The sequence below is a fragment of the Cryptotermes secundus genome, unplaced genomic scaffold (assembly GCF_002891405.2).
Source record: "Cryptotermes secundus unplaced genomic scaffold, Csec_1.0 scaffold185, whole genome shotgun sequence".
Taxonomy (NCBI): domain Eukaryota; kingdom Metazoa; phylum Arthropoda; class Insecta; order Blattodea; family Kalotermitidae; genus Cryptotermes; species Cryptotermes secundus.
In genome coordinates this window covers 15,989-34,894 of record NW_019723299.1, presented here as the reverse complement: position 1 = coordinate 34,894, position 18,906 = coordinate 15,989, and the positions used below count along the sequence as shown (strand labels likewise).

The 18,906-nt window shown below is 40.1% G+C and overlaps 1 protein-coding gene across 3 annotated transcripts in view; it reads right to left on the bottom strand.

Moving 5' to 3' along the window:
- LOC111861678 (E3 ubiquitin-protein ligase RNF34) overlaps window positions 1-18,906 on the bottom strand; it is a 36,671-nt gene that overhangs the window by 9,321 nt on the left and 8,444 nt on the right. For 2 of the 3 annotated variants that reach the window (XM_023846449.2, XM_033750414.1), the window contains one exon: window positions 4,860-5,097. In XM_023846449.2, the coding sequence (XP_023702217.1) occupies window positions 4,860-5,097 (238 nt within the window). The remainder of the gene's footprint in view (window positions 1-4,859; window positions 5,098-18,906) is intronic. The other variant, XM_033750415.1, reaches the window with a different exon arrangement.

Sequence of the window (18,906 nt, the reverse complement as noted above, 5' to 3'; positions counted from 1 at the left end):
TTTTTAAAAAATTATATATTTTGTACACTTATTTCTACATATTTTCATACTTCAAAATCATTTAAAAAACTTAATCCGCTCGGTTCTCCTGGTACAGCCGTTTTTATAATGCGAAAAAAACGCGTTTTCGGCTGAAATTGAGGTTTGCGTTATCTTCTATATCTTGATAGCTATTGAAGATAGAGACTCCAATAAAAAAAACAAATTTGTTCCTCATGATATGGACTACAATTCATGTCATTACAAGTTTTACTCAACTCACTTCCTCTAGGTCTAATTAAGCTTGAAACTTACCTATCGATTTGGGACACACACACAATTTCTGACTTTCAAAAACCAATGGGAAGGAGACGTGTCAGATCTGTGGTTTCTACCCTTCGTTGCTGCCTACACTGGGAATATAATCACGTAGTTTAGAACCCCGTATCTACTTTCCAAAATTTTCCGGGCGCGAGTGCTGATAACATGTCATTTCAAGCAGTATATACAGACCTGTACTTACTGCTCGGAATGACAACAGATAAATTTCTCATCTTTTATACCGAATAAAGAACCACTAATACCACTGGATGCAGGTAAGCCAATTGTTGTGTTGATTTTTTTGGTAAAATTCAAAGTGCCCACAACTTCTCTATTAGTAGAAAATCAAAGTTGTAATTTTAACTCCAAGTTACCCTAAGATTATTTGCTATGAATTTCAAAATTTTTGGAGCTTCCTAACTGGAGATATGAGATGGTAAAAATGGCCGATTTGGGACCCAGAGCAAAGTTTGGAAACTCCTGGAAAATTATGGAAAATAGATACGGGGTTCTGAACTACGTGACTATATTCCCAATGTAGGCAACAACGAAGGGTAGAAACCACAGATCTGATACGTCCCCTTCCCATTGGTTTTTGAAGGTCAGAAATAGTTTTTTTTTTCTTCATAATCGATAGGCAAGTTTCAAGCTTCATTAGACCTAGAGGAAATGAGTTAAGTAAAAACTTGTAATGACATGAACTATAGTCCATATCATGAGGAACAAACTGTTTTTTTTTTTTGTTGGAGTCTCTAGCATCAATAGTTATCGATATATAGAAGATAACGCAAACCTCCATTTCAGCCGAAAACGCGTTTTTTCACATTATAAAAACGGTTGTACCCAGAGAACCGAGCGGATTAATTTTTTTAAAAATATTTTTGATGTATGAATATGTGTACAAAGTACAATTTAAAAGAAAAATGGTCGAGCGACCTATCTAGATGATTTCACATGGAATGACCCTTACGGAGAAAGTGTACTGGTCATAAAACATATTGTAACGTGTTATTTCAGCGGAAAAGAAATCCCAGACCAGCAGTTGCCTGGGAATGCCTTGGGCAACAAATGCATTTCCCCGGAGACGGAAGGTTCGTTGTGAAACCAAACATGTTACCGGTATTCTACAAGGTATCGCATTTCCGAAGCAATGGACTATTGAACAAGCAGGAATAATGCACTTCCGCGGTAACGAGCGTAGGACACGTGAAAACTGAACTGTGGGAAATGGTGTCTGGCATCTGGTCCGCAGAATGCCCACATAAAGGGGTTGAACGTACCCCAGAAAGACTCCGCTGGCAAGGGCCAGCAGCATATACAAAAGACAGACCCGTCCTCTCGTCAGAGAGGGCACCCCACAGAAACAAGATCTAGCTGTCAAACGGTAATAATTAATATCTGGTCATGAGCCCTAGATGGGGCTCGACACCAAGACTTACTGACTAACCGTCAGTCGCAATTGTGGCTTCGACTTTTTGACTTTGACAGACCGTCGGCCGTAAATTGAGACTGAGATATTCCAGAGTTAGAAGACCAGAGTCGAATAGACCCATGTGAACTAGGGATGGAAGACACAGTTGAAATATTGCCGCCGCAGAAGACAGAGTCGGAAGAGCACAGTCGAAGTCTAACATTCGACGAATTAGCTGGATCAAGTGAGCGGAATCGCAGACACAATAAAAGTGATACTAATTGTACTTGGGCGTATAAAAGTGAGCGTTCAATAAATATTCGCTAAATCCGAGACCCACGCGGAGTTACTTGTCGCGCTGCATATGCAACACGCGACAGTATGTTAAACTTTTCTCTGCAATTTCTGTTTGATAGTTTTCGTGTCAGTAAATATGCAGCAAGTCACACTTCAAATATATGCATAAACATGCAGGTCTTCTGTTAGTGTCTGTTAGAGTAATCCCGTTTTAACCAATACCGAAATATGTCAACAAATTTTGGGGAAGTCACCAATAACAAATTCCATGAAAATTTAGTCAGTTCTCAACTTGTTACCTGAGGACTGACAGCTGACATGGTTAATACATGGCATACATCTAATTTCTTATATTACATTAATTGCTCTAATGTCAAAGACTGATGATTTAGCTACAGATTGTGTCCCATACCTACTGTCAAACTCTAGTCACCACTCATGACACTCAATCACCCAACCAGGGCTTAACTTATGGTGATTTCCAGCATATTCCATAGCAAAGCAGCTACCTTCTTTCCAACTAATCTTATGTAAACATTAGAGCGAGTCCAAACCTTTCAGTAGGTGGAAATATTCTGCACATAAATTAGTGATTGGTTTGAGTCTTTATAATGTTTTGTGTCCCATTTGCCATAGTAGGCTACATAATATACAGGCGTCTAAAAAGGTCCGACACATTTTGATCTTTAATGATTCGGGAAATAACGAAGACAGAAATAGCAAACAGATAGCAATGATGGAAAGATCAACTCAAAAACTTTATTTTCCTCTTTATAGGTCACAAATGTGTTCATAGCTGTCAGTGCAGTGTTCATTGTTGAGACAATGGTGACTCCGCAAGAGAGAGCGCCAACAGTGGTGTGGTTTTGTGAAACGAAATCAGTGGCATAAACGCAGAGGAACTTCAGAACACATTGCCAGAAAGATCCTCCTTCTAGAAACAGTATCATAGACTGGAAAAAGAAATTTTTAGAAACAGGAAGTGTCCTCAGTAAGAAGAGTTCTGGACATCCCAGCACAAGCAATGATGATATTGAGCATGTCCGAGAAGCATTTGCACACGGTCCCAGGAAATCTTTGAGAACAGCGGCAAGAGAATTGAATATGGCAGTTTCAACAGTACACAAGGTTCTACAGAAGAAATTATGGCTGTATGCTTATAAGATGCAACTTGTGCAAGCTACTGAACCACATGATAAGCCCAAGAGAATGGATTCTGCAACAGATATGTTACGAAGAATAGAGGATGATGAAAGATTTCTTACAAACATATTTTTCTCTAATGAAGCTTGCTTCCACATTTCTGGAACAGTCAATCACCATAACGTACACATTTGGGGATCAGAGAACCCTCATGAATACCGTGAAATGGCAAGAGACTCCCCAAAAGTGAATGTGTGGTGTGCTCTTATGCATGATCGAGTCATTGGGACTTTCTTTTTCGCATCAGTCATTTACCTAGACATGTTGCAGAATTTTGTATTCCCGCAAATTGAAACTCTTCAGCCCGAAATCATTTTCCAACAAGATGGTGCGCCACCTCATTGGAGGACCATAGTTCGTGATGCTTTGGACAAACATTTTCCAGGAAGATGGATTGGACGAGGTGGTCCAATTTCTTGGCCCCACCTGAAATAACCCCACTACACTTTTTCCTCTGGGGATATGTCAAAGATATTGTTTATAAGACGCATGGGAGAGACATCTATCAATTGAAAATCAGAGTAAGACACAATAACCACTATGGATGTCTGTATGCTTGCCAGAAAGCAAAAAATCGAATATTGTCTTGATATTTTATGTGTAACAAATGGAGCACATGTACAACTTTATTAACAATAGACACAAAACTTTTTGAGTTTCTCAATCCAACAATGTAACCAGTTTATTTCTATCTTCATTATTATCTGAATTATTAAAGATCAAAATGTGTCAGACCTTTTGTAGACATTTCTAGACATCACACTGATCATTTCTCTGCATGCACTGAACCCTACTGGTCTTTCTTCACTGCATATGTATGTACCACAACATTACACATTACATTGCATGTTGCTCGTGTAACTAATAGCTACTTGTAAGTGGTTAATTTCTCTCCTGTCATTCTTGTATATTAATCTTTATTTCATACACCTGCATCATTACGTGTTAACATCAGATGTGAATTTCAATTCTTAAGTATTCCAGTAATTCCAGACCTCTGACTAACTTCTCAGTATACATGGATAACCCATCATCCTCCATCAGGATACAACACTATATCAACAACACAGCCATGTTTGGTTCTCCTATTTTACAGTGCTATATTGCCAAACACTGGGCTAGATACAGTATGATGATTATGAAGGAGAAATGAGAAATGATCTGGAAGAGATCATGATAAATTTTATGGTATTTTCCTGGTATTTTCCTAGAGGATTTAAGCAAACTTTAAAGAAAAACCTGTTCAGATAGACACCTAAACATGAGTCAGACAAACTGTCATTGTCATTATGTAGTATTTGAGGTTCTCCTCACAGCAGCAGTTACATAAAGGTCTACATTCCGGGATATTACCCCATGCAGTCCACTGCTTACCACCTGCTTTCATTCTGGTGTCTTGCCCAGCTTATTCTTTGATCCTGAGGATGGAAGTGACATGTTCCTCTAAAACACTGTTTTACTTTCAACAGACTACATGGTGTTATATCCCAGAAGACAGAACTCTTCACTACCCATAATGTTCAATTTCTTCATTCACTTGTTAGTTAATCAGTTAGTTCTGGAGATTTATGAATAATTTCATATAAATATCATTATTTCAAGACTTGCAATTTTGCACTATCTTACCAGCAAGAAGAGTACTACTCACCAACACATCCTCTTGTAGATACTTTCTGAGATGTAAGGTACAGTTGTAAATCCTTGACTCTAAGCTCTCTAAGTTGTGAACGACACAGTGGTCGTGCAGTAAGTACCTCGCATTTGCTACATTTAATCTTCTTGTCTGTGAAACGGGTGAACATGGAAGTGACGCCTTTGCTGCTACTATTTTGCCCAAATGGCAAACAACAACTGCAGTAATAACGTTGACATATTGAACACTGCCGCTTCAAAAATAAAAGGAATGCATTACATATATACAGCATGTATAAGATATCCTTATAAAAGGATCTACTTCCTAATTTCCAGCATTACTGGGGTAAAGTTGGAATTGTAATAGTAAATCAGTGAACAACAAAACCCGGAAACCTTTTGATTCATACCTTATCTTGCTACCTGCTGATAAAGCAGAAAAGCATATGAAGTGACTTGGGGTCATTGAGACAAGAACAATTCTATAGGTCAGAAACTTTTAACAGCGGTCAATTATTCACAGCAATTTAACACTTTGCATATAAATACTACTTTAAATAATGAAAACAAATATCTTAAAGTCTGACTGGTATTCTCAAAGCATTACAAAATCCACGAAACTGAGCTTGGAGCCCATCCCATCAGACTTTCTCACATTCAGTTGTGGACACAAACAAAACCAGTTAGCAACAGGGGTGACAAAACTTCTCCAGGAAAATGCTGGGACAGTGCTTTAACTTAAGCAAAGATCATTGCCTTCCACATCCTCTCAACTTTACTGTTCACTATCATCCCGCCATATGATACTACACAGAATGTCCCACGACAGGATGTCCATAGCTTAACTACATGATCTTGGGATTTTAGTCTAAGCATACATTTGGGGCAGAGGAGAGGAATTTAAATCCCAGTATCCTCTGTCTTCAGGCTATTTAAATTACATTAAATCCACTGGTGCATTTGAGTTAATACAAGGGGCGTTCAAGTTGTAAGGTCTCCAATTTTTTTTCTCAGGACTGGGAGCAGATAGACATGTGCGGTTTAGTTTAAATACATGTGCACTCTTTGTGAATGCGTGACAGAGCGGCAGCACTGCACGGCACACAGAACTCTAGTGGTGGCGACGAGAGTGACGAGTGTATTTGATACCTAAAATGGCGACGTTTTCGACAAGAACAGCAAGTATTCATTCGTTTCCTCCACTTGCGTGGTGCCACACCCATTGAAATTCATCGCCAGCTGAGTGAGACATGTGGTGGTGTCATGAATGTGAAAAATGTGCGTTTGTGGGTGCGACAGTTCAAAGAAGGCAGAACGTCGTTTGACAAAATAATCTCGGCCTCGCACCAACCGGTCTGACAACATGGTCGAGCGAGTTGAGAAAGTTGTTTTGGAGGATCGCCGATTGAGTATGGAAAACATCGCCTCCAAAGTTGGCATTTCCGTGGATCTGTGCACACAATCCTGCATAAAGACCTGCGAATGCAGAAAGTGTCCTCCAGGTGGGTGCTACGAATGCTGGCGGATGACAAGGCTGTGTGCATGGCAATTTGCCAGGAGATGTTGACATGTGATGAAGGCATGAATGAGACTTTCTTTTCATCAATTGTGACAATGGATGACACATGGATGCCGTTTTTCAATCCCGAAACGAAGCGCCAGTCAGCTCAATGGAAGCACACAGACTCACCGCCACCAAAAAAAATTCGGGTAAGCGTCAGTGCTGAAAAAATGATGGTGGCCATGTTTTAGGGCAGCGATGGCGTAATCCTTACTCACTGTGTTCCAAAGGGCACTATGGTGACAGGTGCATCCTACCAAGATGTTTTGAAGAACAAGCTCCTTCCAGCACTGCGAGAAAAACGGCCAGAAAAGGCTGCACATGTGCTCTTTCACCAGGACAATGCACCAGAGCATCGGGCGTACACGACACAGCAGTTTCTTCATGAAAACAACCTTGAAGTGGTTTCTCATGATCCCTACTCACCTGACCTGGCTCCTAGCGATTTTTGGCTATTCCCAACGATGAAAGACACTCTCCGTGGTCACACATTCACCAGTCATTCCACTATTGCATCAGCGATTTTCCAGTGGTCAAAACAGACTCCTACAGAAGCGTTCACAGCAGCCATGGAATCATGGCGTCAACGTTGTGAAAAATGTGTATGGCTGCAGGGAGATTACGTTCAAAACTGACAGAAGTTTCAAATTTTTTGTATGATTATTGTGTGAGAAAAAAATCAGAGACCTTAGAACTTGAACACACCACGTATACATGTCAAATCATGAATAAAAAAATGTGATTCTAGTAAAATATACACCAATATATATACTATCACTGAACAACACATTTTAAAGCTACATAGTCTAGACCAGGGGTCCCCAAACTTCTTGAGCCCAAAAGGAATATTTGAGAATTCATGACACAGTAGCAAGCAAAAACCAATTAACGTAACCCACTCTTCTTTCAAAGCAAATAAATAGCACATGTACACCAAATGATATATAAAACAACACATCTAACATTACAAAGAAAACAAAATAAAAAAATTACAAGATTTTAAATGCAGAAGTTAATTAAATTCTTCAATAAGTCAGTCCATGATTCTGTCTAATATCCACCCTCATGCTGAAAGTTCATTAGTGTGATCTTTGGCATGCATTTCCACTGACCAATTTTTCAAAGCTGGGAAAGTAGAATGATGTTTATGTTCATAAACAATTGCCAAGATGGGCATTAGTTGAGATCTATTTTTTTTACAGTGATTTGCACAGGCAAGTGGAACCAAAATAAGATTTTATTTCATATACTGCAGTTTTCAAGGAAAGAAACTTTTCTCGATCCAAAGGATTCCAACTATTGTGACATACTGCACAAGATTTCGTAACATAATTTTTAAGGTTCACAGTCTCCAATTCCAGTTCTTCTACCGTTACTTGAATGAGTCATTCCAATGCACGCAGCAATTTCTGTAACATCTGGAAAATAAAAGGATTTACAGAAAAGGCTGGCTCACTGATAGTGAACTGCTGAAATCTCTCTTCAGACTGTTCCAGAAGTGTCTGAAGGTGGCCAACAAATGGTAATGGGCTGAAAGCACTATCACCCAATATTTTCATTCAGGAAGTCTATATGAGAGTTCATCTTCATGTCTGTCACCCACAACAGTAGTTTTGCTTTGAATGGTTCTACAGAGCCTGTCATTCCAGCCAAATCTGTCCTCTCTCTAATGCTTGTCATTGGCATCAGTAAGAGACACAAAAAAAAAAGTCTACTAACCAGCAATAATCACTCAGATGGTTAAAGTCTGTAAGGGACACAAAAAAAGTCTACTAACCAGCAATAATCACTCAGATGGTTAAAGTCTGTAAGGGACACAAAAAAAGTCTACTAACCAGCAATAATCACTCAGATGGTTAAAGTCCTCATTTTCAGGCTTTGAAAATTACCAACTCCCTCAAACAGGCTTAAAAACCATGTAATAATTTTACCTTTGCTCAGCCATCATACTGCTGTGTGCTAGATAATATCAGATTGTTTGTTTATCTCTGGCATCCTCAAGAGGGGCATCATGAAGTTGGTGTTGCAAAGAAGCCACAGAGACACAGTTCATTACTGTTACAATGACATTCAAGGCATGTCTGAATAGAAGCAGTTTAACACACAAAACTCTCTAATAGAGAATGCAGTGATAAAATGTCAGTTTTGGAATCCATTAATGCTGCCCATCACTACTTGTGTTCTCATCAGTAGTTACTGCAGGCAACCAATGCACAGGTACACTAATTTCCGTTGAAGCAATTTTAAATGTGTTCGACATATCCTCATCTGTTGTTCAACTTTTCATAAGCAATACCTTCAGCTGCTGTTCTTTTAAAGTAAAAAACTATCATCCTCACCATAACTGCCAACTGTGCTGTCTGATATATCTGTCAACTCAAAGAATTACAATGAGAACCAGTCACAAATTTCCTCGTCGCTTTTCAGTTCAGTTTGCATGTCACTTGAAGTTAATTACATCCTCTTCTCATTCAATTTTAATTTTAATTTATTCTCTTGATCCTTACTGGTACAATCATTGGATATAGAAAAGTAAAAAATACAAGACAGTACAATATTAATAAATAGGCAAAAGTAAAAAAGTAAGTAAAGCCATCCCTGTAACAAGCCGTGAAGTCTCATAGGGTTGTGAGACATTGAGGGTCCCACATTATCTAGACAATCGGCTCAAAGATGGCGGTAAGGTTGTCAGCATTATGCGCCGGCCACACTTTACTTCCCAGGAAATTTATTTAATTAATTGCTGGTACTGATTTCTGTTAGAGGCTGAGTTGACCCCAGGGCCATAGTGCAGCTGGAAGGATTAGGTTAATTGAAAAAATCCAATGACCTCATCAGGACTTGAACCCGCGACCTTCTGGATAAATAAATAAGACATGCAATCATTAAAGATTTTGTTGAAAATATAAAAATAATAAAACACTGTAAATACTGATACAATGATGTTACTATTACAATCAAAAATAATTATCTAGCTTTGTGCATAAAAAATTCACCCACAGTATATAAAGAATGCTCATGCAAATACATTTTAATGCCTTTTTAAAGCTTTTAATATCACATGCCAAGTCCTTAATGCCAGCTGGAAGATGGTTATATATCTTAACACCTGCGTAGGCAGTACTTTTATGAAACATGAGCACACGTAGTAAAGAATAACAGCGGCACGCACACAGGAAGACTACACAGGATAACACCTATACAGTGTGGAAACAAGAACTAGCCGCTGCAGCACTTTAGACATAGGGCAAGTAACCCTAACAATTTTGAATTTAGGATTTGGAGAGGGATTTTAAAGGATTTTAGAACTGTAACTAGGGATTTTATAGTGCTACTACAGAAACGTCAAAATTAACATGTGTAAAATAATCTACAAACCAGACAGATATCAACGAAGTAGATGTTGATAATAACAAGGAAGGTGTTTTAAATGTTGAATTTTGGGCTGGGTGCAGTGTGACAGCAACGTCAGTGTTATACACCTGATGATGGCCGTCTGAGGCTGAAACATGTAGTGTAGAGGAGCAAGATCAAGGACACATAATGTATTGATTGCACTTGGGACGGGGTTTGTATCATTATATCATTTATCGTATGGAGTACAACAGGATGCTTAAATATAATATCGTTAAGTGAGTTATTACTTGAAAAAAATTAGAATTATTCCTGATATTAAAATTATGAACTTCAGAATTTTGTCTAAACAATGATTTATTGGTAACCATAAACAGAGGTAGTATATTTACAATTTTAAAAAATTTTCTGCAAGAATCCCTGGGTCTTGCTTCCACTAGTATTCTAACCATTCGCTTTTGGTGTTTGAAAATACTTGTACTGTAGGAAGAAGTTCCCCAGAACATTAATCTGTATGTTATAACTGAATGAAAATAAGCATGATAGATTATCTTTAGGGAATTTAAGGACAAGAAAGGTCTGATTGCTCTCGCAATATGACATGCTTTGTTTAACTTGGAAGCCAACATATTGGTGTGACTCTTCCAAGACAGAGTATTATGAAGTACTAGCCCAAGAAACTTTAATTCAGTAGTACTGGCAATAATTTTGTTGTTATATTTAATTTGTATTTCATAATTGATATTTTTAGAGTGGAATCCCATACAATAGGTTTTGTCCAGATTTAATGAGAGTAAATTTGCTTAAACCATTTTGTCACACTAGTGAAGACTGACTTCAAGTTATTTCCTAGTACAGTATTGTTTTGATTACTGATGATTATGCTAGTATCATCCGCAAATAAAATTGTTTGGGAGTTTACACTGGCATTCAGATATTTTATAGATAAAGGTAGGTCATTGATATATAGTAGGAAAAGTAATGGTCCCAAGAGAGATCCCTGGGGAACACCATGTTTGACCCGACCCCAATCTGATTCACTCTTATCAAATGGTCCATTTTTAATTACCACCCTTTGATATTGGTTTTGGAGATATGATTTTAATAACATACATACTGTCACATGTTGGGTGTGTCACGCAACAAATAACTTCACGTGGGTCTCGGATTTAATGAATCTTTATTGGGTACTCACCCTTGCACTCTTTACAATTATTATCAGTTGTAGTATCACTTGGCTTCTGCCTCAATACTTGACTCTCAGTTCTCTAATAATCTAATACATGTCATAAGCTCTGCTTGTTTAGGGGTTATGCAGACTCAATAAAGGACACCCCTCGCCAAGGTTCGATCTCACGTGTTCGGCAATCCGTTGCTTCGGGAATGCTCTTTAGAACGCTTGTAACGAGTTTTGTCTCGTCCGTTGTTACTCAACGACCTTCGTTGCTACGATTTGTCACTATGGGATCTCCACAATTTTCATTGTAGCTGTTGCGCGGCGATGGACATAAGATAGCTTGAAACATTGCTCCCTTCTAAAGGTTGTTCGTCCCCGAACAGCGTAACAGTTCTTCCTTGGTTTCGTTTTCTAAGGTGTTCATCTTCCACGTTTTACCTCTGCCCCTCTTCTTCATGGGTGCTCGCCCCGAGCAGCTCTGTAGTAGGGCATGAGCCGGTCCAGGTGTGCTACCAACATCTTCGACCTAGGGTTTTTCTGGATTCTGTATACTACATCATTTATTCAACTGACTACCTTGTAGGGGCCTTCCCATGAGGATTGAAGTTTCGGTGATTTCCCCTTTTTGCGGGCTGGCCGGTAGAGCCACACTCTGTCGTCCTCGTGGAACCCTGTGGAGTTGGCTAGTTTATCGTACCGAGTTTTCATTCGGTCACTGGCAAGCTTCATGTGTTGCCGGGCATAATTGTGGATGTCGGGCAGATGATCAGCTAAGTCTGCCACATAGTCAGTTGTGGGTAGTTCCTTGTCTGGGGGTACTCCAAACAGCAGATCGCAGGGTAGTCAAGAGTTCTCTTCCGAACACTAGGTTAGCTGGGGTCAAGCCCATAGTGTCGTGAGTGGATGCCCTGTAAGCTAGGAGGAAGAGGGGTAACCTCTCATCCCAGTCCCTCTGGTGGGATGCGATGACCTTCCATAAATGTTCCTCGATGGTTTTAATGTAGCGTTCCACCATGCCGTCCGACTGCAGGTGCAGGGGTGTGGTGCGCGTCTTGCTCACTCCCAGGCGTTGCAAAACTTCTTGTAGCAGACGAGACTTGAATTTACAGCCTTGGTCACTATGCAACTCTCAAGGTGTACCGAAGTGGCAGAAGAAGTTGGTGACCAAAACTTCCGCTATTGTCGACCCCTCCTCGCTTGGGATGGCGTAGGCTTCTGGCCATTTTGTGAAATAGTCCATTGCAATCAAGAGATATCAGTTTCCATGTTAGCTCAGTGGGAATGGTCCAGCTACATCAATTGCTATCCTTTCGAACGGGGCCCAGACATTGTACTGTTGCATTTGGCCCCTGTTTCTGGTCTGTGGGCCACAGCTGGCTGCGCATACGTCGCAGTGTCGGCACCATTTTTTGATGTCACTCCTTGCTTGGAGCCAGTAGTACCACTGCCGAACCTTATTTAGGGTTTTATTGACCCCCAAGTGGCCTCCTGAAAGTCCACTGTGTAGCTCGGTCAGCACGTCCTTCACCCTGCTCCGAGGAATAATTATCTGGGGTACTTGATATCGTCCATTGGCAGACTCCCAGTTGCGCTCTAGTATGCCATTTCTCAAAGCGAGCGATTTCCACTGAGCCCAGTAACTTTCGTACGTAGCACTCCAATCTGCGATATCCTTCCACTCAGGTCATTGTACGGTTTCTACTCCCTGTAGAATAGGCCCTGTATCTGGGTCCTTTAACTGTTCCTCTCTTAGGGCAACCAGGTCGCAGCTGTCTGTGGGTAGGGTTGCAATAGCTTGTATCTGCTTTAGGTCTGCACTTGTCTCAACTTTGTGGCAGTGCTTGCACTGCTCTTGGCAGGGTCGCCTTGAAAGAGCATCGGCGTTGTTGTGTTTCCTGCCTTGGTGGTGCTCTGAGGTAAAATTATACACTTGCAGGCGTTGTATCCAATGTGTGGTTTGCCCTTCTAGGTTCTTAAAGCTCATTAGCAAGGTTGGCGTAGAGTGATCCGTGTGCAGGTGGAACTGCTGTCCATACAGGTACTTGTGGAAATGTTCCAGAGCCCTCACTATGGCAAGTAGTTCTCGTCGGGTGATGCAGTAGTTTCTCTCTTCTTTGTTTAGTGTCTTGCTGAAATAAGCTATGACACGCTCCTGTCCATCCTGTATTTGAGAAAGTACCCCTCGAATCCCGAAGTTACTTGCATCTGTGTCCATGATGAACTTCTCTCCTGGCTGTGGGTAGGCAAGAAAAGGGGCAGCACATAGGGCTCCCTTTAGTGTTTGGAAAGAGGCCTCCACCTCTGGGGTCCACTGGAAGGCCTGTTTCTCTTCTGTTAGCTTAGTTAGCGGTTTGCAATGTTGGCAAAACCTGAGATAAACCGCCTGTAATACATGCATAGGCCCAGAAAGCTTCTAGTCTCATGTTTATCCTTCAGGGTTGGCCATTCTCACACAGCTTTCACCTTTTCTGGGTCAGTGGATATCACTTCTGGTAATACAATATGCCCGATTTACTTGACTTCTTTCTGCAAAAGTTGACACTTTTCCAGGTTAAGTTTCAGGTGTACTTCTCTCAACCTCTTAAACACTTTCCATAGGTTGAGCAGGTGCTCTTGGAATGTGCGGCCTATTATGATCACGTCATCCATATACACGAGGCACGAATCGTATGTGAGGCCTCATAGGACTGTCTCCATTAGTCTCTCAAAGGTTGCCGGGGCACTGCAGAGGCCAAAGGGCATGACTGTGAACTGCCACAGTCCTTGACCTGTTGAAAACGCTGTCTTCTCCTTGTCATCTGGGTGCACATCGACTTGCCAATAGCCACTCTTTAGATTGAGAGTGGAAAACCATTTCGCACCAGCTAGCGTGTCCAGGGTGTCATCGATCTGGGGTATCAGATTCACTCATCACTTTCATTCTCCATTCATTGTTGCAGTGGAGGCCAGTACTTCTATGTTACCGGTTCCTCCCATACAGGCTGTTTCCTTTCTTCCGTTTTGGAGGGGGTTGACCCCTCCACATTGTCCAAATTTTGATGCCCTGTAATCTGCTACAAATTCATACAGCTTGTTGCCCCATATCCAGCTCTTGTGTCTTCCTGAGGGTTTGGCTGGCTGTTCCCTCGTTCCCCGGATGCAGCCTCTGTCTTGTGTATTCATCCTTTACTCCAATGCTGCCGCCCGGTTCCACCTGAAGTCTCCGCCCTCTGGGGCTCCTCTTGCAACATTGTTCCTGGTCTGGTTGTTTCTGATGATGTGGCCCCCTGCGCCATGACACTGCAACACGGCGGGACTTGTTCAGCCCGAGGATGTCTCTCATGTGTCATGCCACTGTTACGCGACGGGACATCCTAATGTCAGTTAGTGTTTTCCGTGCCACTTTCACATGGCAAGTTGTCTTCCTGTGGGTGATTTCTTCTGGGATTTACAAGCTTCTTGTGTTGAAGCCCTCGGTTTCTGGCGGCAGCGCTCCGCGGCCAGTTTTCGGTCCCTGCACCTTTTCTTCTTCGGTTCTCCGATGGGCATTACTTCAGCGGCTACTGCGGGGACCTCTTCTTTCTGTGCAGCCTCAGGTTTCCTGCCTGGTGAGGCCGGCTTCTTCTCATCTTGATGTGCCTCCATTTCTTGGCAGGCCAACGTCTCATCGTGGTTGTCGTTCACCCATTTGTCTGTCATGGTGGCCATCTCTTCTTGCCATGCTTTCATCTTGGCCTGTCTGTCATCCTCCAGTTTGGCCAACAACTCTTTATGGCTGGCCTTAATTTTTTTTGGCCCACTAACAGACGTTCTATCATCTCTTGTATGTCCATTTTTCCATGCGGTGTTTTCGTGTTTTAAGTTCGAACTTTTAAATTTGTCTCAGAATTCGAACTGATAGCTCGTCACAATACATTGTCAGTTATACTACAAAATTCAAGTTTATATAAAAGTATTTCGTGATTTACGCAGTCAAAAGCCTTCTCCAAATCAAAGAAGATTCCACCTACTTTTTTTTTATTGTTAATAGCTGCTAAAACTGTATTTATTAAGTTATATGAAGCTGTTTCAGTGGATAATTTGGGGCGAAACCCAAATTGTTCATTGGCTAGAATATCATAAGCTTGAACGCGTGTCAATAATATTTAAATATATATATAATATATTATATATACCGTATGTCCAAAAAGTACCCGACTTCATTTTTTTCCGCTGTAAGTAATGGCCAAAGGGGTGGGGAAACTGAGCATAGTGGTAGAAGGGACTTTCATGTGCATGCGTGATTTTATGCTGATTCGCAACACTGCCAGATGCTTCTGTGGCTGTCAGATAGTGAAGTGGTGTAACACGCATTCGTCACATTCTCGTTCCGCTCAAGATGACAGAACACTTGGAGCAGCGATACTGCATTCAGTTTTGTCAGAAACTTTGGGATACCCAAGCAGAAACATTTCGCAAAATTCAGCAGGCTTTCGGTGATGATGCAATGGGGGTCACTCAAATTACAGAGTGGTTCAACCGCTTTAAACATGGCCATATGTAGGCAGACAGTGAGCAGTGTTCCAGGAGACTGTCAACGAGCCTAAATGCTGATGTCATTGAAAAAGTGCGGACACTGATAATGGAGGACCACCGTTTGGCCATCCGTGAAGTTGCTGATGAGGTTTGGATCAGCAGAGGTTCCACAAACACAATTTTAACTGAGCATTTGGGCATGCGAAGAGTGGTGGCAAAATTTGTGCCCAAGCTGCTTTCGCCAGAGCAGCACAGGACATGCTGGAGTGCGCCAACAGGGATCCTGAGTTCCTGAAGACTGTGATCACTGGTGACAAGTTGTGGGTGTATGGATGACCCGGAAACCAAGGTCCACACATCACAATGGAAGCATCCAACATCCTGGAGGCCCAAAAAAGCACGACAGTTTCGGAGCAATGTGAAGGTGATACTGACTGTTTTTTTCAATTACCGGGGTGTTGTGTATCAGGCCAGATACTAGGCCTAGTATCAGATACTAGGCCAGACTGTCAATAAGGAGTACTACCAAGAAGTCCTCCGCCATCTAAATGATGCAGTTCGGCACAAGAGACCGGAGCTGTGGGACGCACGCAACTAGCAGTTGCATCATGACAACGCCCCAGCTCATTCATCACACCTGATCCAGGGTTTCCTGGCCAAGCATGGCATTCCGCAGGTTCGCCAGGCTCCCTACTCTCCTGATATGGGTCCTTGTGATTTCTGGCTGTTCCCGAGATTGAAGACACCGCTAAAAGGCTGCTGTTTTGACAGCTGCGAGGACATCATACAGAACGCAACCGTGCAGCTGCATGCCATTTCAAAAGAAGCCTTCCAGAATTGCTTCCAGCAATGGAAGGACCGCTGGGCTAAGTGTGTGGAGTCACAAGGGGCCTACTTTGAAGGCGATTTGGTATTGTAACCACCCAGATACAGAACTTTTTTCCTGGCCCAAGGTCGGATACTTTTTGGACAGAGTAGTATATATATTATTTTTTCAAACACCTTGGAAAATGAAGTTAACAATGAAATTGGTCTATAATTTGCACAGTTCTTCTTATCACCTTTCTTGTATATAGGAGTTACAATCGAGTATTTCATACGTAAGGGGAATTTATCAGCTAAGACTGCTTTATTGGATATATAACATAAAGGGAAAGAAATGTATGGGGCACTAATTTTTACTGTCTTCATCAAAATATCATCATATCCAGAAAAATGTTTAATGCAAAGAAGAAACAACTTTTTCAATTTTTTTAGTTATTTTTGTGAATATTGGGAAAGGGACCCTTAGCTGTCAAGTTCAGATAATGTTTATAATTATTATTATCAGTATTTAAAGTAATTTGAGAATTTTTTTTGTAATATTATCAGCAATATTTAAAAAATGATTATTGAATATACTTGGATTTATTTTCTCAGTTTTACAGTTTTGTCCTTCAGACAGTTTTTACCTAACTCCGTTTTAATAATATTCCAAGTAGTTTTAATAGTATTACTGGAGTTGGTAATTATATCTTTATAGCTGAGTCTTTTTGCCTCATTAATCACCTTAGTCAGGATCTTACTATATGATTTATAATACTGCTTTATATTGTTATCAAGTATCTTTGTCAAAAGGTACAGTTCTTTTTTCTTTTGCAAGAAGTTTTAATTCTGATGGTTAACCATTGTTTACTGGGAGATTGCTCATAGATTTTCATAACTTTATCTAAGTTTAAATTCATCTAGTGGGAATTTATTAAATATCCATATAGTTTTATGATTTGGGTTAGCACTTCCACAATAGAACTCTTGTTGACGTAAAGCCAATAATTGCCCATGATGGTCAGATAAACCATTAAATACTGGAAGAATAATATAATTTTCAAATTTAGTTATATCTATAAAGATACTGTCTATTAATGTTTGAGTTGTAGTGCTAATCCTAGCTGGGAAATGACCCACACTATATAAATTGAAAGACTGCAGCATACAGTTCAATTGTTGCTTCTTGTTATTGTCTACAAAATAATTTATATTAAAATCACCACAAACTAGCATCTGTAAGTTTGGTTTATAAATTTTTTTGATAACAGTTTCTAATTGGATAATAAATAAAGGAAAATTACTGGACAGAGACCTATAAATAGCTAAAATACAAATACTAGATAAAAATTTGCATTTTACAGCACATGCCTCCATAGCTTTGTCTATACATAATTTTCATATATTAACAGCTTCAAAATCCAGTGAGTTATGTACATATATACAAACGCCTCCCATAATGAAAGACTCCCTACAATACCTAGTTCCTAAATTATAATTAGTTATAGTCAAATTTTCAATTTGTGAATAATTTAAATTATGTTCTGTAAAGCAGAGTATTTGTGGAAATTCTGGATGTAGGTGAGCGTAAATTTCACTGGTCTTATTTAACAGGCCACAAATATTTTGATGGTAAATTTTAGAACCATTATTATTAAAATTTTCCTTATGAATTTGATTTGTTTCATTCTGGTCCATCACATTAACAATTACAAATGTCACACTGGACAGAGTGGTTTGTATCTGTTATTTCCTTACGAATATTACAATTGTTTTTGTTTAGTTTTAGGGAATTAAAATGATTTGTCTCTTTCCTACTTTCAGACATCACCAAAAAAATCATTGTGTCTGTTAAGTAGAGATTTTTTAATCTACTTGATCTGCGTAGTGGCTCAGAAGTTTGTGATTGACTTGCCTCCCTTGAGTAATTTTCACAAAAATGATTATTTATGCCAGAGATTGTGGGTCTCATTATTTTCCTTCCAAGGCAAATAAATTGGTTTCATATCTCTGTGGAAGATTTTAGAACAAATCAGAGCAATTTCCTAGCCAATCAGTTTTATTGAAATGGAGCCTATGCCTTGTATACAGAGCTCTACTTAGATCATGGTTTAGTAATGTAACATGTTTAAAAAATTTGATACATTTCTCTAATTTCCTATTATAAACTCTTATCTCATCATTTACACATGCCCAACTTTCCAAATCATACCTAGGCAGTACAGTTAACAAAACAATGTTTGTATGAGAATTTGTTTTGACAAAGTTCAATATACGAGGGGGTACCCAAAAGAAACCGAACTTATTTTTTTTAACTTATTTATTCAAATTTTAAGCACAAACCTTCAATCCCCTTCTAATACTCTCCACTTACACTAATACACTTGTCTAGTCTTTTATTCCATTTTTCAAAACATTGTCTAAATTCATCTTTTGAGATGCTTGACAGCGCCTCCGTCATTTTTTCCTTCACCTCAGCAACATCAGCAAAACGCTTTCCTTTCATGTCTCTTTTCATTCGAGGAAACAAAAAAAAAGTTGCACGGGGCAAGGTCGGGTGAGTATGGAGGGTGAGGAACAGGGGTCATACCATTTTTGGTCAAGAATTGTCATACAGACAGGGCTGTGTGAGCAGGGGCATTGTCATGATGGAAAAACCAGTCACCCGACTGC